Here is a 25505-nt window from a genome sequence, read left to right on the forward strand (position 1 = left end):
AGATGCCTCCAAACTCATTGGATGGCACTTCATCCTATAACAAGTTAATGACACAAATATACTGCAAAGGCAACACAGGAGTTCATTAAAGCTAAAAAATGGAAAATTCTTGAATGGCCATTAGTCACCTGATTTAAATCCAATTTTGCATTCATCCATCCATCCATTATCCAACCCGCTATATCCTAACTACAGGGTCACGGGGGTCTTCTGGAGCAAATCCCAGCCAACATAGGGTGCAAGGCAAGAACATACTCAGGGCAGGGCGCCAGCCCACCGCAGTCCAAATGAGCAGGCCTTCCATATGTTGAAGAGAAACCTTAAGGGGACAAGCCCCCAAAACAAACAGGAAGCTAAAGATGGCTGCTTTATAGGCTTGGCAGAGCATCACCAATGAAGATCCTCAGCACCTGGTGATGTCTATGAATCATAAACTTCAAGCAGTCATTGCATGCAACAACAACTTTAAAAGACCTGCCATTGCTGTTTGCAAACATTATGGTGCCCTGAAATGGGGGGACCAGGTAGAAAAAGTGCTGTGTGACTGAAATGTGTGCAAATCCCCTTACATGGAAATCAGCAATGTGCATTTTAATTACATCTGAATTGTTTGATTTGTCATTTTAAACTGTGGAGCAGTGGGGGAAATCAAAGAAAAATGGGTCTTTGTCCCAAACATTATGGAGGGTACTGTACATCTTGAAGAAATGGCACACACGGTTTAATTCATTTTTGAAAATTGTGACATGTTTGATGTGGAGGGTTTATCATAAAGTGCGGTCTGATCATTTGATCGTTTCCTGAATAAACACAGCTGAAGTGGAAATGCTGCTGTTATTTATCTCTGAGCATATCCTCTTCCACTCTTGATGACATATGACATGATGAGACATATACCTTGGCTGATTTTTTGTAAGTAACGTTTTTAATCTTAACTATATTATTAGAAAATGAGTTATATGTAGGGGATTAAATTAAGTAATGGGACTGATGTTAAATGTGACATTGAGTTCTAATGTGTAAGACACAGGATAATAAAGCAAATGTATATTAAATTGTAATGGATCACCGTACCGATGGCTGTACCGTGGCTGATGATGCTCTGTGACTTTTGGATTGTGAGTTGACAGAAAGCTGTTCTTTTAAATGGAGGAGGAGTGCAGTCCTCAGTTTTTGTAGGTCCTATGTAGCCATTTTGACAGAAAACCAGTGGAGAAATCTTTTATCTTATATTTCCTTTCACATTGGAAACCAAAGCAAAGTGCTTAACAGAAAATAAAAAGTTATTTAAGGCAAGAAAGAAACCAACCACAAAAGAACTAAATTAAATTATCAGCAATTTCAGTTTGTTACAAAACTGGAGCAGATAAATACACCTTAAGTATGATTAATGTGTTAGTACATTGATGAAAGAGCTTTATGGGGAATTTGTGAGAACTGAGCAGACAAGAGTTCATTAGCTGCCTAAAACAAAAATTTAAAAGGCACTTTGACATAAGTAAAAATGCTGAGAAACGTGGGCAAATCTATTGGTACCCTTCCTACAATTGCCTCTGGAATAACTTGAAACTGTGAACATTCAATGGCATCCATCATTTTTAACAAAAATCAGACTTTGTTTTCGAGTTTTGATTCAGCAGAATGTTCCAAATAATAACACAAATGCAATGGCATGGACAAAATTGATGAGACCCTAAACCTAAGACTTTGTTGCATAACCTTCGGAGTTTGCAGTCCCTGCACACAAGTGATTCCAGGAGCCCACCATGAGACATCTGCGCCTGTCCACAGGTCGTTTGGCACACTCATCCTGAGCAAACTGCTCCAGCTGGGTCAGGTTTGAACGGGTACTTCTCCAGACAGCATGTTTTTGTTCTTTCCATACATGTTCCATCGGATTCAAAATAGGGCTCATAGACAGCCACTTCGAAATAGTCTAATGTTTTGCTCTTCTTCATTCTTGGGTGCTTTTCACTGTGTGTTTTGGCTCATTATCCTGTTGGAGGGTCCATGACCTGCAGGTGAGACAGAGCCTTCTGACTCTGGCCAATATGCTTCACTACTGAAAGTCTTAATAGTCTTAAGATGTTATTGTTTCCTGCATTGTCACAAAGAACCACATGCCAAACACAGCAAAGCAACCCAAACATAATCGAGCATCTGCCATGTTTTACAGTAGGTATGGCATAGTGTTCTTTAATTTGAAAGCTTCATTTTTTAGTCTGTGGACACAGAGCTGATATGACTTGCTGAAAAGCTTCAGTTTTGTGTCACTTGTCCAAAGGACCTTCTCCCAAATGCACTGTGGCTTGTCAATATGCATTTTAGCAAATTCCAGTCTGGCTTTTTTATGTGGAATCCTCAGAGGTCTTCTTCCATTGAGCCCACTGTCACTCAAAGACAGATAGTGCAATCAGACACTGATGGACCCTGACATTGGAGTTCAGCTTGTATCTCTTTGGAAGTTGTCCTTGGCTTTTTCCCTACCATTCTCAGTATATTTTTGTCTATTCCGGGATCAATTTTCCTCTTGTGGCCACGTGCAGGGAGGTTGGCTACAGTCCCATGGTCCTTAGACTTCTTCATAATATTTGCTACTGTCATCATAGGAATATCAAGCTGCTTGGAGATGGCCTTCTAGCCTTTGTCTTTAACATGCTGGTCTATCACTTTCTTTCTGATCTCCTCAGAAAACCCTGTCCTTTGTCTTATCTGGTCCATGTTCAGTGCGGGACACACAATGAAACCAAACAGCAGAGTGATGATTTATCTCCATTTAATTTAGATTAATGACTGATTGCACCATTGGAGGGATGTGTGATATGAATTCAAGAAAACAGCTAGTTTGAAACATCACTTGAATCCAATTATTTCGGATCTCTTTTTGGGCACCCAACAAATGAATCCAGGCCATTTTAGAAGATCTTTGTAGAATTAGCAATACTTGATCTCTTCTTTCACACAAGCTTTGCTTTACTTGATGACATCTCAGAGGTATGCAGGTACACAGGGGACAATTGCTTTTCATCTCCTCACAGGCATGCAGCACCTTTTTTTATAGGGGACCCACAATTTGTTCACAGGTGCATGAGGTTATATTGCATTCAAATGAATACATTACTTTTATATCTACTTAATACAATAAATTGTGAGTCCTCACCTGCTCTTTATGCTGTATAGCTGAGTGATGAGTGTCCCTCGAATGGCTGCCCCGTTTGATCTCGGTGGGCGGCTGGTGATGCTGCAAGCGGTGACCCGGTTGTGGCTGAACGGGGGCCATTGAGGGTAAATGGGGCGGCGGGGGGCAGCATTGTAGTGTGCCTCGGGTGGCTGTCTGATGAATGGGGGCAGTGGTGGGCGATTCACTACCCGCGTTTGGCTGCACCCTGTTTGCTCTCGGTGGGCAGATGCTGCAGGCAGTATACAGTACAGTATGCAAGTGGAGGTGACTGTGTGGTGGGCGGGTGGTGAATCGCCACACGCCACCCCCATTCATTCTCAATAGCAAGCCTGCTTGTACTGTTACGTACATAGCAGGAAGTTGTCTCTTGTCAGTACATCAGACAGGTGCCTTCCTGCTGTGATAGCGTGTACAGTGCTGTGCAGAAGAGCTCATCTTAACCTTTTGTCTTCACCCTTCACGAATGTCTCTGAAACACAAAGTGCAAGCAAGTGCTGGTGATACAGTAAAGAAGAGAAAAAAACATCACCATGGAAAATAGTGGACCATAGTGTAATGTCAGGTTATATATCGCCTTGACGTGTGCAGTACAAGTCCAAGGAGGGTCTGCTGATGCTTTATAACACACTGGTGAGGCCTCATCTGGAGTCCTGTGTGCAGTTTTGGTCTACAGGCTACAAAAAGGACATAGCTGTACTAGAAAAATTCCAGAGAGGAGCGACAAGGCTGATTCCAGGGCTACAGGGGATGAGTTATGAGGAAAGAATAAAAGAGCTGAGCCTTTACAGTTTAAGCAAAAGAAGATTAAAAGGAGACCTGACTGAAGTGTTTAAAATCATGAAGGGAATTAGTCCAGTGGATCGAGACGGTGACTTTAAAATGAGTTCATCAAGAACACAGGGACACAATTGGAAACTTGTTAAAGGTAAATTTTTGCACAAACATTAGGAAGTTTTTCTTTACACAGATAATCAAATTCACATGGAATAAGTGACCAAGTAGTGTGGTAGACAGTAGGACTTTAGGGACTTTCAAAATTCAACTTGATGTTATTTTGGAAGATTTAAGTGGGGAGGATTGGCGAGCTTTGTTGAGCTGAAAGGCCTGTTCTTGTCCAGATTCTAGTAATGTTCTAATGATAGTGGGACTTTGGGGACCTTAAAACTTGACTTGATGTTATTTTGGTAGGGCTTTGTTGAGCTGAATGGCCTGTTCTTGTCAAAATTGTTTTAATGTTCTAAAATTCTTACTATTTTATATTTCAGGGCTGACAGCAGCGACTTCCCCAGAGTCTGCAGGTAAGAAGTGACGCTTCAAGTCTGCAGTGGCATTTTATGCTTGACTTTCATATTTAGTTTTCTTATCATTATTTTAAATCCAGAAAGTCAGCAATCTTCATACAGCAAGTTTGCAGGCAATTGAATGGCAGGACACTGTAGATTCTTAATAAGAAAGTAAAATAAAATGGAAAATGATAAAGTCTTTACAAAATTAAACTAATTAGAACTCAATGTAGTAATCTACTGAAGCCCATTGATTTTTGGTTATGATCAACTATCCTGGACTATAAAGAAGCTCTTTCTTTGAGCATTGCTTGCCCTCTTTGAGCTCTTGAGCCTATCACTATTATCATTTATCATTGATAAATTGTCTTCTTCTTGTCTTTATCCCTCTCCTTAGTGTCACTATTAGCCACACTAGAAGAGTTTAGTGATAGGACATTAGTTAGCCCAAGTGTTTCTAGTCTTAAAGGTCCAAATGTGATTATCAATGAGAATACATGCCAGGGGACAACACGTTAAAATCTTTGTAGTGAATAGCAGAGAACTCCACCATTGCAAAGGCTACACACATGGGGTATCTTCTTAAAACACCTTCTCTCAATTCCTCCAGTCCGTGCACTTTAAACCACCAGGGTTTCAGGGAGAAAGCAAATGAAAATAAACAGAAGGCTTGATAATGAGAGAAAATAAAACATTTCAATTGCTGTTATTTCTGGTTTTCGGTAGCAGAAGATAACTGAAGCGTAATGGTTAATTTGTACATTGTAATGATTGATAGAACAGTGGAGACCAACAGACACACACACACACACACGTAGACCTCCACTTGACTCCACATGCTTGAGACATGCTGCTGTCTGCTATGAGATGATTCTGTCATTTTTGACTATTGCATCATGATATGGCATCTCAGAAGCAAATGGAGTTTAGATAAGCATTGTAGATCAGGTATATACTATGTGATAAAACACTGCATCTACATTCTCTCATTTCATATTTGCATTTCCCGTTAGTAATGTTAACTTCCTTTAGTTATCCGTTTAAATGTGCAGTCAGATGGTAGTTGTGCAGCCTCGCTGTGCTTCTACTGGGGTTGTTAGTCAGATTTATTGATTTGAGTGTTTTGATCACTGAAATCTATTTCTCCTGTGGCTCTGCATTACTAACTCTCATAATGGCAATCCTTTTGATGAGGTGTGACACATCACTTACTTCAAACACATATTTTGCATTCATATTTTCATGAACATGCCTGCCAGTTCTGTCCGTCTTGCACCGACTCCAACATGACTGTCATAAATAAGCAACAGAGAACACAAACAGCACCTGCAGTGAAGTACCATTGACTTTTACCGCTAACTCATTTATGATGTATAAGCTGATGTTACAGAAAGGTTTTTTCCTTGCAGCTGGTTACATTTAGTTTTAATGCAAACAATGTGCTCTTCGCTCACACAAGATACATTTATATGTTTATTAGGGGTCTTTTTAGACTCGTGGCATGTAAAAATATTCAGTCCCCTTAAAAGTCACCATAATGTACACATATTTATCCATTCAATATTTTTAATGTGAACTCTTATGTTGTAAGAAAACATTTCCAAAAATCAAAATAAACCCTTTTTTGTAGATGTTGTGATGGATGGCGACTGGTGTAAATACCCAGCCAGAATACCTCCGAGGCATATGGATAGTTGGAGCGGATTCCCAGGGCATGCTTCCTTCCCCAAACTGTTATTTGGCAGCCCCCCGTGGGCTGCAATGCTGCCTCGGATTCCTGCAGGGCTCTGTGGGAGTTATTATTTGCCAGCACAGCCCTGTTGGGATCCCTGGATGCTGCAGGAAGGATCTGTGGGAACCGCAGTTGCTGCAGAGCCCTACTTGGTGCCTCAGCCGCACCTGGGAGCAAATCAAGACCTCCTTAATGAACCACCTGGTGGGCTCCTGGGCGTGGCCTAAAATGGAGCCAGCCACCTCCCAAAGGGAGCCAGATTTGAGAGTCAAAGGAGAAGGCTGGTGGGTCTCACCTGTGAAGAAGAGACTGCAAGGCTCTACAGAAAAGATGGCACAGCTTACGCCATTTGGGAGAATTGGTGTCAGTCCTTCAGGACTACTCTAAGATCTAAGTGCCTTTTTCATAAAATAAAGGCTTTTTGTTGGACTGAGCTGCTGTCGTTGTCTATTTGTGTTGAGTTAGGGCAGCTGTACATGCCCTGATCCTCACAATATTTAACTGAAGAAGAAAAACTCCAAAGTGAGTGTTTGCATTACGTATTCAAGGCCTACACATTCATAATTTGTCGATAATGGCATTAATTCTTTTGGGTATGCAAGTATGTTAATTTTGTACATTGTTCAGCAGTGATCCTTCTCTGTTCTTCTTGCTAGAATTTATAGAGATCCTATAGGTTGGTGAGCTGGCGGTTCTGGACAGCAGTTTTCAAATAGTGCCACAGACTCTCAATAAGATTAAGATCGGGGCTTTGATTTGGCCATTCCAAGACATTCACCTTACGGTTTTTGAGCCATTTCAGTGTCACTTTGGCCTTATGCTTACGGTCACTGTCATGTTGAAAGAATCTTCTCTTGAGCGGTAGGTTCACAGCAGACTGGAACAAGTTCTCCTGCAATATTGTGTGGTATTTATGTTCATCCACTGCCCCTTTAACTCTGGCAAGATACTTAGTCCCAACACATGAAAGACATCCTCATAACATGATTTGGAAACCAACAAATTTCACTGTTAATTTCCTCCCATCTCCCAACAGCACTGTTTCCTTACAGTTGCAAGTAAAGGTCATTTAAACCAATGGATTTACCTAAATTTCTGGATTAATGACTAATAAAATGTGGTCTGATCATCATCTAACTCACAATTATAGTCAAACAGAATCAGACTAAGCTTATAGCACACAAACAGTTAGACATCTCGGGTCTTCATTAAGCACAGTGAGTGATCATTAACAGTGCAGGATGGAAAATGTAAGGGAAACTCTGTGTTAATGACTTTAGAGAAAAATACTTCAGTTAAGGAGATGAGATCTCCCTAAGATCATACCATGAATAATGCACCCAAAGTTGGTCGTAAAAGTATCATACAAGCTGCACAATTATTGACACTGCAAAATTCTTTACTACTTTTTATTTTATATCATAGAAAATATTGAATTATGCTACAATGATAATCATCTATTTAGGTTTTGCCAATTTTTGAAACTGTATGAAGATTGCTTGCAACTTTCTGGCAGTTAAATTATTCTTGAGTCACGTGAAAACACCTCACGGCTGCAGTCCTGTCCTTCACAAAAGGGTCAAATCACAGCCAGTCTTCATCGTGCTTCTCTTTGGTTCTGAAACCTTAGTAAAGATCTTGACCTCCTCAAGAGGCAGCCATTATCTCACATTTATCATCTTGACAGACGCACTAACCTTCTTCTTTGCTCTCTCTCATCAGCTATGACTGTGACGCTGATGGCATCTCCTGGAGATACTATAAGTGTAGGAGAAAGTCTGAAACTTACCTGCAAATTAACTGTAAATGTAAGCTCTGAGTCGCACTTTACTTTCACCTTTATAAAGAACGGCGCACCAGTAAGGAAGAACATTGAATCTCCAGAGCTGATCATAAACAACTTTAATAAAAGCCATGCTGGGAATTACAGGTGTGCTGTGAAGCATTCAGAAGGTCGAGAGCACAACAGTAAACAAGTGAAGATTAAAGTGAAAGGTACAAATTGATTACAAGTTTTAATAGGAAATGGTGGACAGAGATATCTACAAATCATTTACATCTGGCCACATACTGTAATGTTTTTAGCAGGTGTGGAAAGAGAGTTGTATTAGAAACACTGGCAACTCATCTCACACATGATTTTGTATCTTTTTTATGTTGTAATTCAATTCATTCTGACATAGAGCTTTTTAGCTCAGTGTGTTGGCAGAGATAACGCTGGGACAGCAGAACAAAATAACGATAAAAATGAGTGTGCAGAACCCATAGTGGTTTGAATTTATTTTTTCTTATGTTAGTCTCTGCACTTTTCAGATCTCATGTATATTATCACACATGCGTATCAGCTGATCTCCATATGGGCTCTGTTGAAATATGTAATACCCAGTGTTGTGCATGAACTAATTCAAAAGAGCGCGTTCATTGAACAAGCTCATTGTTCTAAGAAAGGTGAACTTAGCGTAACATATTTGCAAGTGAAGAACTTGAATGTGAGCCAGTTCAGTTTATGTGACATGCTGGATCTGGTTTAGGTCCTGATTAAACGTTTTGCTTTACCCCGTCACGTAGGGGTGGAGCTGAATCTGAATCCGGTATTCGGATAAGCACAAATTGTGGATTTTTACGAATATTTATTTTTTAAAAATGTATTTGTATTCCAAAAAAAATAATGTACAGTCAAATATGCACTGTCTGTGTCTGCCTGCTTGTGCTGAAGCTGCAACCTGCTGACACGAGCACGTGGTGGAGCTCCGCTTTCACTTTTAGGGAAATTTGTACTTCGCGAGGCCACTTTATATTTTTCCCCGTTGGACGTGCAATATGTAATGCGAATTTTGACTGGCAGCGTAATAAGTTAGTTCACCTACACGCGACTTCCACAATAACCATTTGTGTCACACGGTTGGAAACAGAGCAGTAATTTATATGTATACTTGCATCTATTTAATTTATTTTTTGACCAGGAGGATATTAGCATATATAGTTGTACATGTTTGCTGCAGGGTATAACTCAATAAAGTGTATTTAAATAAAAAACTCTTCATAATTATTGTATTTTATTCAAGAACACTGTAATAGCCTAATATAAGGCATGCAAAATTGAAAAAAGTAATTTCATGGGTCATTTATTCTCATTCCTTAAAACAGGAACTAGTTCAGAATTGAAATGGTGAATTTATTCATTTTAATCTGTGAGAACTGAACTTTGAGCTAGTTCTTGTGAGGTGTGAACTTGCACGACACTGGTAATAGCTCAGCAGGGTTAGGAGAGAGCTATTGCTAACACTGCCTTTTCCTTCTTTCCCTGCGGCATTGAGAAACTGCCCATTGACGGCATCTAACTCTGCCCCTTCCAGTTGCCCAACCATAAGAACCCTTAGCTTCCGAGAAGGAGGCTTAATTTTTGCAAGAGCGACCTGCCAGACAGAGCTCCTGAGCAAACTGACCCTAATCCACAGCTAGAAGCCTGTAGACAAGAGCGATAATGTCTGAGGAGTGTTTTCTTTTTGTTTTGATCTTTCTTTTAACGTAATGGGGTGAACCGTTGGCACCCCATATTTTTATTGATGAGCATTTCATTCCAGCATTCTGCCATAATATATTTAAAGATGTGTACGTAAATACAAAAAAACACCATGTCCCTTATCAATTCCATACAGGATGCTGCATTTTATGTCCTAATGTGAGACAATCCTGTATCTTATGGGGCAGATGACAGCACTACATAAACTGAATTGGTCTGGGTGCGGAAAAAATAATAAAACAATAGCAACCTTCAAGATTAAATGTTCAGCATTTCGAGCATCAGTACGTCTTTCACACTCTTCAATTCTTCTCGTACTCTTTTCACAGAACCCGTGCTAACTGCCTACCCGAAAAAACTTTTGGAGGAGGGAGACAATCTCCGTCTGAGCTGCAGCTGGATGGAGGATGGAACATCTCATTCACACCTTACTTACCGCTTTTTCCAAAATAAAACAGAAGTGCAGAAGAGCAACACTTCAGTGTTAACCATAGAGAACATTCATACAGGCCACAATGGGAACTACTCTTGTGCTGTGGACTTACAAGGGCAAGAAATTGGACGCAGCAACAGGATAAACATTACAGTCCAAGGTACAGAATGGCTACAGGCTTTTCTAGTTTGATTAACAGACTCAGAAAATCATCACATCTGGGCAAAGGAAGATTTCAGAAGGAGCTTAAAAAGAAGCTGCAATAGAATTACTTTGCCAATGTTTTACTAAAAGACACCATCCTAATCAAATGTACACATTGTAAGAAAGGGAAATTGGTTGATACAGATAATTATATTAAAAAGTAAAGGCAAATTGAATATTACAACGGACAGAAGCTAACATATGACAACACATGGGTCATTTGAATGCAGCACTTTGGCGTTAGTCTAGTCTAGCCAAGGTTAGATGAACATGGACAAGCCAATGGGTCAGAGGGAGTGAAACCTTCTGAAATTCACTATATTCATTTGACGGGTCCTTGCGCCACGTTTTGACGCTGATTGGTCATTTGATTACTTTTAGTTCTGGCACAATTTAAGTGTGGCATCGAACTGAAATTCAGTACACATGAAGCTGTCACTAAGAGAAAGGCAATAGGTCTGCCTTGCTTTTAGTAACGAGTCACAATCTGTGGACATGAATTAAAATGCAATACGCTTTTGTATTACATTTTAACCTGACATGAAAATTGAGTGCCATGGTGAAAAAAAATCAATCATTTGGATGATATATTATGATAAAAACATTGGCAAAATTAAAGGTTCCATTTACAACCCCAATTCCAAAAAGGTTTGGACGGTGTGTAAAATGTATATAACAACAGAATGCAACGATTTGCAAATCTCATAATCCAATATTTCATTCACATTAGAAGAGACAAAACATATCAAATGTGTAAACTGAGAAAATGTACCATTTTAAGAAAAGAATAAGGTCATTTTGAAAAATATGAGCTCATTTTGAATTAGACGCAACAAATCTCAAAAAAGTTGGGAAAGGGCAACAAAAGGTTGCAAAAGTAAGTGGTACTAAAAAGAAACAGCTAGTGGAACATTTTGCAACTAATTAGGTTAATTGGCAACAGGTCAGTAACATGATTGGGTATAAAAAGAGCATCTTAGAGAGGCAGAGTCTCTCAGAAGTACAGGTGGGCAGACTCTCACTAATCTGCAAAAAACTGCATCTACAAATTGTGGAACAATTTCAGAATAATGTTCCTCAACAAGTTGCAAAGACTTGAATATGTCATCATCTGCAGTACACTATTTCATCAAAAGATTCAGAGAATCTGAAGAAATCTCTGTGCACAAAGGACAAGGCCAAAATCAATATTGTAGGCCGGTGATCTGCAGGCCCTCAGGTGGCACTGCACTAAAATCAGGCCTAATTCTGCCATGGAGCTCAGGAACACTCCCAGAAATCATTGTCTGTGAACACAGTTTGTTGTGTTATCCACAAATTCAGGTTAAAGCTCTATCATGCAAAACAGAAGCCATATGTGAACATGATCCAGAAATGCCGCCATCTTCTCTGTGTCAAAGCTCATTTAAAATGGACTGAGGCAAAGTGGAAAACTGTTCTGTGGTCAGATGAATTGAAATTTGAAATTCTTTTTGGAAAACATGAATGCCACATCCTCCGGACTAAATCGGAGAGGGACTATCCGGCTTGTGCAAAAGCCTGCATCTCTGATATGGGGATGAATTAGTGTCTATGCAATTGGCAACTTGCATATCTGAAAAGGCACCATCAGTGCTGAAAGGTATGGACAGTTTTGAGAGCAGCATCTGCTCCCATCCAGATGACATCTTTTTCAGGGAAGGCCTTGCATATTTCAGCAAGACAATGCTGAACTCCATACTGCACCAATTACAAAAGCATGGCTTCGTGGTAGAAGAGTCCGAGTGCTGACCTGGCAGTCCCGAAGTCCCGACCTTTCATCAACTGAAAAAATCATGAAATGAAAACAAAGAAGGCCCAGGGCTATCGAGCAGCTGGACTCCTATATGAGACAAGAATGGGACAACATTCCTCTCGCAGACGTTTAGCAGCTGGTCTCCTCCATCCCCAGACCAATCAATCAATCAATCAACATTTATTTATATAGCACATATTCATACAAAAAATGTAGCTCAAAGTGCTTTACAAAATGAATAGAAAAATAGAAGACACAATAAAAATAAACATAAGTCAATATTAATTAACATAGAATAAGTAAGGTCCGATGGCCAGGGTGGACAGAAAAAACAAAAAAAAACTCCAAAAGCTGGAGAAAAAAAATAAAATCTGCAGGGGTTCCAGACCACGAGACCACCCAGTACCCTCTGGGCAATCTACCTAAGATAAGTCAAACAGTCCTCTTTGTATTTAGGGTTTTCATGGATGGACCTGATGATGATGGTCACGTAGACTTCTGGCTTTCAGTCCATCAATGTTGGTGCATCAGGATGCTTTGAGTAGGTGGTGGTGGCGCAGGCCGACACCACAAAGAAACCGGAAAAAGAAACAGAAGAGAGAGTTGAGGTCAGTATGGATTTTAGAGCCACCATGAATAGTTATTATGAAGAATTGAACATACAGAGTAACAGGATTAAGTTAAAGTGAAGTTATAGAAAGGCCAGACGTTTATAGACTGTTGTTAAAAGAAGAGAGGAGTGCTGCAAAGTGGTAAACACGGCCCTGGCCCAACTTTTTTTGAGATGTGTTGCTGCCATCAAATTCAAAATGACCTTATTCTTTTCTTAAAATTGTACATTTTCTCAGTTTAAACATTTGATATGTTTGATATGTTCTACTGTGAATAAAATATGGGTTTATGAGATTTGAAAATACAATCTCTTTTTATTTACATTTTAGACAGTGTCCCAACTTTTTTTAGAATTGGAGTTGTACATAATTATTGCATTTCAATGTAGTTAACATGTTGGATTGCATTTAACTTTGGCATGGATAATCGTTCATAGTTTAAAGATCCAAGAGTTGAAAAAATAAAATAAGCACAAAAGTACCTACCTACTAAATAGCACAATTAGATACGTCCTTCAGTCAATACCGGGTACTTTTGTCAAACATCACAGATATTTGCCTGTTATGATCAATTTCCAGTAAAGATATCAGTATTTCATTATTCTTCTTTATGTCTTATGAAAAATTATTTAAGTCTTGGGTGAACAGTTTATCTTTCATGTTTTTTTTAATAACACCTTCCCTTGCACTAACTATTCTCATGTACCCTTCTCAGCTCAGGGTGTGACATTGACTGCATCTCTAAAACGTTCTGTGAAAGTGGGAGATTCTGTTCGCTTTAACTGCAAATCAGCGTGGAAGAAAAGCTCTGCCTTAAACATCACTTTCTTCTTCCTAAAAGACGACAAGATTGTATGGAATAGCAGCCACTCACGATTCAAAATAGACCAAATTAATAAAAGCCACACTGGAAGTTACACATGTGCAGTGGAGCTACAAGGACAAAAGGAGTACAGCAATAAAATAACGATTGAAGTCGAAGGTACTTTGTTTTTGCTGCTAAACCTGTGCACCAAGTTAAACAGAAAAGAATGACATGTGGTTAGTAAGATTATGAAGTCCTGAGACACAAGACTTTGCAGGCTTACAATGTGTGACTTAGTATGTCCTCTATGGAACATGAATGGCCTTCATCCATTAATACGGGTTTCCTTCAGCAATTTAGAGACACGTAAGAATGATGCAATTGTCCCATGGTCATTGTGAAAATGTGTTTGAGTGTGCTCTGTAATGAGATCTTAGATAGTTAGGTTCCTGGTAAAATTCCAACTTTTCAACACTCTTATTTAGCATGTATGAAAATGGGTAGTGAACGCAGATAAACAATAAGTAGCAACCTCACTAGGATTTGCAATCACATTGAATTTGTCATATTACCTTTGGATTCTTAAATAACAACAAAGTTATACTGCCAGGTAGCTATCAATACAATACAATACAATACGATTTATTTTTGTATAGCCCAAAACCACACAAGAAGTGCCACAATGGGCTTTTACAGGCTCTGCCTTTTGTCGCCCCCAGCCTTGACTCTCTAAGAACAGAAGGAAAAACTCCCAAAAAAAACTAGTAGGGAAAAAATGTAAGAAACCTTGGGAAAGGCATTTCAAAGAGAGACCCCTTTCCAGGTAGGTTGGGCGTCGGTGGGTGTCAAAAAGAAGAGGGTCAATACAATACAATACATGGAACAGAACAAATCCTCAATACAGTATAAAACAAAACTTTTACAAATACGGACCAGAATTTAACAACAGATGATATCACATAATGCGTGGGCTGGCGCTCTGTGAAAAGGAAAAGCACGGGGAAAATAGAAGAATTTCAGCGAATACCAAGTGGAGGCAAAGGAAAAAAGTAACTATTTGTTGGTTTAAACAGCGGTATATCAATAAGTTGATTGAGTGACATAGAGTGTCAGGGAAACGCGAAAGCTCAAGTTCACAAAGTCGCACAGTGCCCGAAATAAAAAAGAAGTTGTCAGATATCAAAGTCGCTGTGAAAAGGCGAGTTGTACCCCACCGTCTGAGTGTCATATAAAGGCTTATTAGGGTACAGAGAAAAGATGAAAAATAGGGACACAGTGAGAAAGAAGCTTGAAATTTCCACTTTAATCATGAAGTTTACTTTGTCATTAAAGTAGATCATAAACGTCATCTTTAAATTGTTTAATTTACTAGTTTCTCAAATTTTAACTAAAAAAGTATGTTAAATGCTTTGTTTTGTATGTGTTCTTCTACGTGCTGTATGTGACACAGAATCCATTACATTGGTGATATTACAGCTCTCTAATAATTAAAAAATTGAGATGTATACTTGATATCATTTTCATAATGATAGGAGTTAAAGTATGTTATTAAACATGGGAACACGGTGGTGCAGTGACAGTGACGAGCTGGCACCCTGTCCAGTGATTATTCCTGCCTCACGCAAGATGCTTGCTGCACCGTGCGCGACCTTCGATTAAATAATTTATTGCAGCAGTACTGTCTCTCTCAAACGTACTAACCTCCTTCCTTTTCTTTCTACAAGCAACCAATCGCCACACAATCAGCTCTGTAATAAACGTTAAGCCATCTGTAAGTTTAGAACGCCAAATTCTTCAAAACTTTTAAGGAACCTTGAAATATCTTCATAGTACGTGTTTAATTATTCTATCCATCTGTCCTTCCAGTGTCACACCAGCCCCAGCAAGAATACAGCACGAGGCAGGAACAATCTCTGAACTAGCTAGCGCTGCGCCACCATGTCCTCACTTGTTTAGTTATTAACAATATAGATTATTTAAATGAAGTTAAACTTTTATCTGTATAATATAATAAACATACTGTGCTGCATTTTATCTTAAAAATGATATCGTCACCATATGTAAATACACGCTTTATAAAGTGGCTCAGGTTGTGCAATATAACTGCATCTCAAGTTTACAGTGAGGTGATTGTACTAATAAGTAGAAACAGTTCTACAAGGAGCACTTGATGGACTGATTGAGTGCATTTATAGTTCTTGGGATGGAACTGTTTCTGAACCGCGAGCTGTGATTCCACACTCAGATACAGTGGGATAAATAGTCTGAGTGGTGCTTTGAGAGGAACAACGCTAAAGCTGCTATGGTATTTGGAATAGTTTGGAGCATTATATTGTTACTGGTTAATTACAATCAGATACCTGAAACTAATAAGCAATATGCAGGTAATTTCAGTGTATTTGATAAAGTGGAGTCAGGGATGTGCATCTAAAAAAGAAAGGGAAACCACACTGCAACAAAAGCACTGCTTTGACACTGGGTGCCGTCAGTTTGCAAAACCAAGTGGAGAACTTGCGTACGGCAAGCATTTATCTGTTGTGAAAATGTGTGTGGCTTTATCACGATTTGAGAGTGGAAACGGGAGTACACAACTTTCTGTGCGTCTGCACCGTTTACTCATGAGGCCCCTGGACTTCCATTACCATCACTCTTTTGCCAACATATTCATTATCTCTCTTCATCAAATGTCCACACCTCTTCATCCTACCTTCCTGTACTTTCTTAGATATCTCTCCCACTTTGGTGTACCGTCGATTGTCTCATTTCTTCTTCTGTATTTTTTCTCCACACATCCATCCCAACATTCTCTTTTCCACATCTAACTTCACCTCCTGCTGTACTCTTTAACTGTCTATGTCTCATCTCAATAAATTATTGCTGGTCTTACCACTGTTTTAGAAACCTCACCTTTAACCTTCACCTTAATTCTTCAGTAATGCAATATTCCTCCATTCACACTGTATTCTATGAGTTACCTCTGTATCTAATTCTCCATCTTGGACTACCAATGATCCTAGATGCTTAAATTTATCCACTCTTTTCAATAGCTCTTCCAGCAGATTGATTACTGAATTCTGATCATCATTAAACTTCAAATATTACATCTTCTTCCTATTTATCTCCAGTCCTCAATGTTCCAAAGCCCTTCTTCATTCTTCCAACTTCCACTCCAATTCCTCGTTTCTAGTGCTACACAACACTATGTTATTGGAAAAAAATCATCCACCAGGGGGATTGGACTTTCATTCCAGGTGTAGACCTGCTGAAACTGGCATCTTATCTGTAACCCCAACACTGCTTTTAACCCAAGTCCTCACTACTTATACATATCCTGGCCAATCCTCTCCTACTTCTCTGGTACTCTTTTCTCTTCCAGGCACTTCCTGACCTCTTGACATGGCACTCTACCATAAGCCTTCTCCATATCAATGAAACACCTTTCTGTTCTTCTCAAACTTTCTCTATGAGTTGTCTAAATGCAAAGACTGCATCCGTTGTTTCACTCCCTGGCATAAAAGCAAACTGCCTCTCCCCTGTGGTGGTCCGTTTCCGAAGACTTCTTTCTGTAACCCTTTCCCATATTTTCTTCAGTTTTATTCATCTATAGTTTCCATGATCCTGAATATCACCCTTATTCTTATAAATGGGTACAATCACATGGTTTCTCCACTCCTCTGGTATTCTCTCCTGTTCATAGATCATCTTCATTACATCCCACAACACATTTACTCCACATCCTCCTAAACTCTTCCACACTTCTGCTGGTGTTCCATCCGGTCCTGTTGACTTTCCATTCTTCATTCTTTACAGTGTCTCTTTTAGTTCCTCCCTCCTTATTCTTGGTACTACCCTTTCATTTAGAACTCCATGCCCAAATATTGCCCTAGGATTTTCTGCTCACTCAAGGCCACACGTTATTCATCTTTCTTTTTTTACATTATACTTTCATTATTATAGCACCATTATGAATACTGTAACTCCATGTTGTTTACTTTTCTCATGGCTGGAGTGACACTGTTAATAGCAATGACACCCATTGCCAATCACATGAGAGTGATGTGTGCCGTCACATGGGTGTGGCATATGCTATAACCTCTCTGTAGCAATTTAAGATGGCAGGCCATATCTATCATTATCCTTACCATGCAATGTAGTATTTCTTTAAATACCAGTACTATGAAGGTCAATTACAGAAGATGATATTTAGGGTTAGAAATTTTTACTTTTCAATTTTGCTTGGATTTCTTTTCTCACTTCTGAATTCTGCCAGGACTCTATTCCTCTTACTTACCCATCAAACAAATGATAAAAATGCACTTTTTAGCGCACCATGGTGGAATGAGCCTGTGGCTAAAAGTGCTCCAAGAGGTTGCTTCCTGGAGGAGATGTAGAGGATTTTCCATGATGACACTAATTTTGCCACCATCCTGTGATGAAGTAGGCTTTCCTGATAAGTTTGTTCAGGCATTGTACTTCTTTTGAGCTCAGGTTGCTTCCCCAGGAGACCACAGTGCAGAACACCACACTGGCTACTTGAAGGATGTTTTAATGACAGAACCTCTTTCCTCTTTTTGCAGACACATATCTTCCTATTGTTGCAGTCAGTGCCGGGATATTTCTGGGTCTTGTGATACTCCCACTGCTGTTCTATGCATATCACAGGATTCAAGGTGAGTGGGCTGCTAATATGGTCACATGGTAATGTGGAGTGCTCTGTCAACTACACAGTGTTTCTTTGACAGTCACACAGCAATGACACAATAGCCAAGAAAGACCCTCCTGTTACCCTCTTTTTTACACTTGTGGCTCATACTGAAACATCGTTGTGGAGAATTAATTGAAATGTCTACCCCTAACTGTTTTATTCAGTGCATCTGTGCATATTAAAAAGTATTCATTATAAATTTCCCATGAAGCCACTTACTTCCATTTGACTTCACGTTTTCTAGATGCTGATGGCTTTATTAACTGAGTAAAGAGTTGTCTCTGAGATGATGTTTATTAAAATCTTAAAGATGTAAGTTATTCATATTTGACAGCTGCAGATATGTAAACTTTTCCCTGTTTTAATCCCAGGTTTACCTTGCAGTGCCAGCAAGAATAGCAGGTGAGTCATTCTTTAATTAACGACAACAAATTTACATATCAAGTTGTAGCAGTGCTACCATTAATTAGAACTGCATCTCCCAGCAGGAGCTGTTGGGGTCAAAGGTGGCCAGAGGGGTTTAAAAGGAGGGCAGGGGTCGAAGAGAAAAAAAGTTTTGTTTTGGTCGTTTTGTGCTTGTATTTATCTGTGGAACTGCCTGTCGTTTTCCTGCTTTACATCTTCGTGTCCTGGATTGTGTTGTTTGTTGGGGTCTGGAATCATTTGTCTACCTGTTTACTGTTACTGAGGACGTTGTCTGGATTCATTGGCTTTCACGGAAGAAGGAGCGCTCCTGAACCATTCATCGGTCATCATACTTCAGCAATTACCGGTAGGACTGTGTTTTTCCATTTCCCGCGCTTCATACAAATCACTGGACATAACTTCACCGCTGATCATTTCATACATGGACTTTACTGCGTGTTTGTCGTGTTTCTGTTAATTGTAATATCGCCGAAGGGATCAGGGGTGGTATTATTGTTTTCATTTAGTTAATTTAATTTCATTATACTTTTTTTCCGTTTAAGTTCCCAGTGCGTTTTCTTTGTCTCTGTAGTGTGTGGGTGTGTGTATTGTGCCAAGGCTGGGGTTGTCCCTGGTAATCCTCATATAAAATAAATAAATCACCGTCTTCCACGACGGTGTGAATCTTAGCGGCTTCTGACCGCTACAAAGTGATGCTTTTTCATAATTGTACAGAATGTTTTTCACTTGCTTCTAGAAGCTTTTATTTATAAAAGTTTTACTTTAAATGTAACAGACACCACAAGTCCAGTAAACACCCTAAACAACTTATTTTTCTTCCTTTTTTTCTATATCTATTGTAATAGAAAGAGGGAACAGCAATAAACAGTTGGGGAACCAGCCAAGACTCGGACTATTCCTCTGACTTGCCCAACAAAGAAATCTTTTTATTTCCTTATCACAGAAATTATTATCTTATTATCACCCAAAGTAGGAAAACAACCAGCCGTACAGCTAAACCTAGATACAGTGCATCCGGAAAGTATTCACGGCGCATCACTTTTTCCACATTATGTTATGTTACAGCCTTATTCCAAAATGGATTAAATTATTTTTTTTCCCTCAGAATTTTACACACAACACCCCATAATGACGTGAAAAAAGTTTACTTGAGATTTTTGCAAATGTATCAAAAATAAAAAAACTGAGAATGCACTGTAACTAGTTTCACCAAAATCAACAAAAATCAGGCAATTATTGCTGAGTTGTCTCTGCAGTTGCAAGTTCAAAACAGAACTGTCCCAAGATGGTGGAGCTTCTGGTTTTGGGCCCTTCTGACATGAAGAAACGGATCAAGTTGGTCCAACATCAGAAGTGAAGTCAGAGTTGATCTAGCTGTCAATCAACTGGTAAAGGAAGAGAGGAAGGCAATAGGATGCAGTGCCAGCCCCTGAAGCGGTGGTAGAATTGCAGTCACGAGGGCCCCTCAGCTTTACTCTATGCGTACACATGTGACAACATGTATAATCAGGCACTTTTTTTTTTTTACTTTTTATTTTAAGAATATTGTATAAGGTATTGCTGATACGGTTTGACTTTTCTTTATATATAATACGCTACCATGGCTGTTCGTTTGTCTGTCCAGGATTTTAAATCACCTGCAGCTCGAAAACCGTTTGAACTATTGACCTGAAATTTGGTACACAAATATTACGTGACTTCTACTGTCCGCTTTTGGGGTGATGATTGACATCCAAGGTTATTCCTCTTTTTATTTTTTTATTTTATTTTATTATAGAATCATCTCTCGGCAGCTATCAGCAGGGTGACCGTGAGACAAATGCATACAGGCGCTGTTCTCATCCCTACCACCTTCACTGTCACTTCCCCTACCTCTTCATATCTTAAATCATTCTTGAGGGAAATTGAAGACTTAAATGCCAGCTTAAGTGAAAAATTAAAGAAAATTTGTAATTGCAACACAAACACTGACAGTTTTAACGCAAAAAGATGCCAACGAAAGAAGAGACGAAGCAGCTGCTAGGGTGGAGAAAAGAAGAGCTGCTCAGGAAGTAGCAAATGCATCAAACTCTGAGCAAACAAACACTAAACATACAGGGAAAGAGTAGGAAATCTATAAGTCAAGTGTATTCACTGCACGATAACGTGCAGTGCGCCGTTGCTGGTCTGTTATAATGGATGTTATTTATTTAATTTGTATGTGTTTTCTGCATCTTGTGGAAACCAACTATTCCTCATTCGGGTGTTTTTTTTTACCTCAGGGAAAAGCTGTTTCTCATATTAGTTTGATGTTTAATGGCTTCTAAAAAGTATTATAATTTTTAATCATTATTTTGGGCACCCCGCTTTTCAAGATTTTGTGTTTTCCGTGAGGATTTTACTGAGAAGTCATTAGGAGATGCGCCACGTACAACGTCGCCAGATCGAACATTTAAAGGTCGGAACGCACATCCTTTAAGAATCAGAGATCTGAATTTTGAGAGTTTGTTTGTTATTTGTTTTGGAATAATTCAGGTAGTAATAAACTTAGTTTTTGTTTAAGGATTTGTATTTTTGGTTTATGTAAAGGATTTGTTTTATTTACAAGTAATATATGTTGATTTTAACTAGATTATGGAGATATTAACTTTTTCATTTATCTTACTGTTTTGTCTGTCTCTTACATTGAAATGTTTGTGTCTAGAGAAAACACAGGAAGAAGAGTTTGGGTACCATTAGAGTATGCCCTGTATAATGATGAAATAAAATAACAGTAACAGTCAATGGCCATACAAGTCTTCATAATTAGAAAATAACACAATGATTTAATATTGAAGAGCCAGTAGTGTATTCTTGAACGCAGGTTCCACAACTGAATGCTGGCGAAACTTCTTGGTTAACAGTAGAAGAAGTGATGTTAGTGTAAGAGGTGTCAGGTCACACTTACAGGCAATCTATCTAGACACCATCCAAATATTCGACTATGCCACCCAGTTTTATTAAGAGACTGGGAACTCCTGAAATTTACCAATGATAGCACACAGGTTTCTTTAAATTGGGCGGTGAGTAAACACACAATGAAAGACACAACAGCAATTTCAGGAAGTAACTTCTATTACACTAGACAATAATAAGTACATGAAAAAGATAAATGAACATAAACCAAATCTAACAGTATCATGAAGAAAATTTCTTATCTTAGAAAAGAAAGCCCACAGTCCACACACTAAAAGTCCATTAAAAACATGAATTGGATAATACAACCTGTAGTGGTGCAAAGTCCTGTTTGTTCTCAGTGTTACCCCAACACTTAATTGTTCAACTGTCCACGGATGCACTCTGTTCACCAGACACTCGTTTCCAAGAGAATCATGGAATCCCTGTTGGCGTCTCTTCGCTGTTCCTTTTTTTCCACTCTGGGCTCCTTGTATTGCTGTGAATTAGGCACGCCTTATTTCTTGTCTGCCAGCTTTGCTCGGTCCTTTCATGCGGCTTCCCTCTCTCGCTGGACCCACAACCGGCGTCTCCTTGTAGAGCTGTCTCTTCCTCCCTGGGGGTATTGCCGTACTTGTGCCTCACGTCGTGCCAGCCACGTACCCTTGTCAGCCTGCGAGCCTCTGTGCTCTGTCCGAGTGTCTTGGCAGTGCTCTCAGAGGATCGTCCACCTCCTCTCTTGCCTTCTCCTGGTCAGGGCTTAAATCTCCCTCAGTCCCTGCAATTATCAGTCCTGGACAACCAGATTAAACAAGTGGCACAGCTAAATTTCCTGGGTTTAACAAATAATGAAAACACGAGTTAACAAAATGTATTGTTACCAACCATGAATGAGTACAGATCTGCTGTTTAGAAATCAATATTGTCAAAAATGTTAATTGCCAAGTCAGGTAAATCCAGAAATCCTCCAAGGCAAGACTTCAAAGCGGCGACTCCTTTGCAAGACAGCTGATACTTACACAAACAATCCTGACACAATCAGTAACTGGATTATCCAGGATCCTCCAAGGATGCAGCAGTTCTGTTATCACACGTGGTATTGTTTGCAAATCTCAATCAGCCATAAACTTCAAAATGGTGACTCCTATGCAATCCAGCAAATACCTACAATCTGCAGACAGCCTTTTAACTTCTCATCCCCACTGCCAACAATGGGTGCCTATTGCCTGTTCATCTGCTGGGCTTTAAATGTAATATTTGCATGTTTCTTTTCCTAAGAGAGAAATGGAATGACACAGTGTACAAAAATGTCCCCCCTCTGACATTAGTGTTCAGATGGCTGACGTTTAAGAGAAGACAGAATTACCAACATCACCCTCTAATGCTCAGGGGGTATTATTGGGATTGTTGAAGCCTTGCTGTTGCTCCCTATTCTTTTGTATCTGATCCTACCTATGACACAATTACATTACTTTTAGCCAAATATTTTGCTACTTAATTTGATTTTCAAACAAGCCTATCAGAGGCATCTCTAAATGTGATGCCTGTGACGGCTTTAAAATGTGTGAACCTAAAGCCCAAGCCCTACAGCATATGCAGCTTAGAGTACTTTGCAATGTTGTCAGATTCTTCTTGAATTTAAAGGTACAAACTAAATACAAAGAGCATTCTGAGTATACCATATTTTGTATTTTGGTAATTTTTAGGGCAACAGGACATAGAAGAGAAGCTAGTTTCCCCAAAAAGGAGGATTCTGATATACAGATGGATAACTTCGGAGTAACAGAAAAAGAAAGTGAGTATTTTTGTGAAAGTGAGTCTAGTTGAACTGGAAAAGGTGTCCTAGCTGGGACAAACAGTGCAGAAATCCAAAAAGTCAAAAATATAAGCTGGACTGAGGGTAACACAAGAAAAGTCATATTAGAGCATTTAACTAAGACACACTCATATGTAATATATTTGATATCTAAAAGTGAATATCAGTGGCATTATGTACTAGAAGATTGCCTGAATGAGAATTTCTTATTTAGCGGCTCATGAAAAAGAAAATACCTATATGCACATAACATGCCAAGGAATGGCCAACAATTTTGATCAATATTACAGAGACAATCAAAGAAATCAGTATGTGATATTAAAACAAAAAACCTGACATGTTAATTACTTAAAACAAAGAACTAAATTCTGTTCTCTTGAATTTATTTTAAATGCTTTTCTGTCCTTCCCCTGTGTCATGTTTGCTCTAAGTTCCCCCTTTTGTGGGTTTGAATACATGTAGAATTCAATTTGTTACTTAAACAATTATTAAAATGTATTTAGGATAACGTCTTACTGCAGCGGCTTTAGTTTTTTTATGGGTGCCACCATTTTGTTTACTTTTGCTATGGTTTTGTTACCAAAGACTCTCCGGGAGTGAGTGCTGTGTGATGTCATTAACGTTACAGTTTACAGATTAATGCAATGCACTTCTTATCATTCAAAGTTGGGTTATGTACTTCACAATTAGGGAGTGCAATTCTTTAGTTTGGCTTTAGTATGCTGATCTTTGCAAACTGCTTTCCGAGTCCAATTTATATGTGGTTTTTGAGTTTAGTTAAAAGGTAGGACTGATGTCCCAGTAATGAGCTTTGGACAGATTAAAGTTAAGGTCTCTTTTTATGGTCCCTTTCATTAAAAATTCTGTCTCCTTCCAGTGAGGTATAATATATTTATGGTTGAGTCTGCAAGGACTTGCTTTTATCAGTTGCCCCATATAGTCAGAAGTGAAAGGGTACTTAGTTTTAAACTTATAACCTAAGAGCAAAACGAAAACATAATAGTGGCAACTGGAACACAGAAAGAAAAGCGAGAAACACTAACATAAGAGTAAAGTGCCTAAAATATAAGTAAAATGGCAAAGCAACAGCACAGAAAAAAACAGCAAAGCTTAAAAATAAAGGGACCTGATGCATTCAAAATGTTATTTAAATCTTTCTTCCAAGGGATTATACAGATCAGACTAGAATTGAGGGATGGTAGTCATTGAGGAGGCAGCAAAAAGAAGTCAAAAAGTCATGAACAAGCTTCAGAACTGGGTGAACATTTGTAAAATGCAGTTTAATGTAGAAAAGTGCTACATGTGGGCAAAACAGAACCATCAATTATAAATACAAAATGGGACACACTGAGCTACAGGAAGCAACCTCTGAAAATGACTTAGGAGTTTATGTTGATGCAACATTTTCATCGACTAAGCAATGCATAGAGGCAGTTAAAATACAAATAAAATCATAGGTTAATCATCATAAAAACTGTTGAATTTAAGTTGAGCCATGTCCTATTCAAGTACTAGCAAGACCTCATCTAGAGTGTTCTGGTCATCATGATACAAGAAAGACATAGCAGCATTTGAAGTGGTGCAGAGAAGAGCAACCAAGTGCATCATGGAACTTCAAGACATGTCCTACTGTGACAGACTCAGAGAATTAAACCTGAGGGGTCCCGAGCAGAGGAGACCACATGCAGACTTAATCCAGGTATGTAAAATCCTCACAGGCATTGATAAAGTAGATCCAGCAACATTCTTTCACCATAAGGTTGAATCACACGCTCAAAAGATATCAGTGGAACATAATGGGAAGTGCATTTAGGACTGAAGCAAGGAGTTGTAGGACTCTGAACCAAACTACTAAGACATGGAATAGAAGCAGAAGCCTTGACAACCTTTAAGAAGACTCTGGAAGAGATGTTGGGACAGCGTAGCTATTAGTTAAAAGGGCTTGATGGACTGAATGGTCTCCTCTCGTTTGTCAGATTTCTTAAATTCTTATTAGCACAGAGTGGTGTTATACAGAGAAATCATACTTAATTTTTAACCTAGCAAGGAAGTGCATTTTTAGACAGATACTTTATTAATCCCAAGAGGATTAATAAATT

General features: G+C 39.0%; 1 protein-coding gene across 2 annotated transcripts in view; it reads left to right on the forward strand.

The window, feature by feature from the left end:
• Window positions 1–837: 837 nt before the first annotated feature.
• The window catches only part of LOC120518865 (Fc receptor-like protein 5), a 35988-nt gene continuing 11320 nt past the window's right edge, over window positions 838–25505 (forward strand). For both annotated transcript variants that reach the window (XM_039741867.1, XM_039741868.1), the window contains exons 1-8: window positions 838–912; window positions 4447–4479; window positions 7919–8191; window positions 10049–10312; window positions 13457–13723; window positions 18124–18216; window positions 18623–18653; window positions 23297–23385. In XM_039741867.1, coding sequence (XP_039597801.1) covers window positions 870–912; window positions 4447–4479; window positions 7919–8191; window positions 10049–10312; window positions 13457–13723; window positions 18124–18216; window positions 18623–18653; window positions 23297–23385 — 1093 coding nt within the window. In that variant the 5' untranslated portion in view covers window positions 838–869. The remainder of the gene's footprint in view (window positions 913–4446; window positions 4480–7918; window positions 8192–10048; window positions 10313–13456; window positions 13724–18123; window positions 18217–18622; window positions 18654–23296; window positions 23386–25505) is intronic.

This window comes from Polypterus senegalus, chromosome 18 (genome assembly GCF_016835505.1).
Source record: "Polypterus senegalus isolate Bchr_013 chromosome 18, ASM1683550v1, whole genome shotgun sequence".
In the NCBI taxonomy this organism is placed as follows: Eukaryota; Metazoa; Chordata; class Cladistia; order Polypteriformes; family Polypteridae; genus Polypterus; species Polypterus senegalus.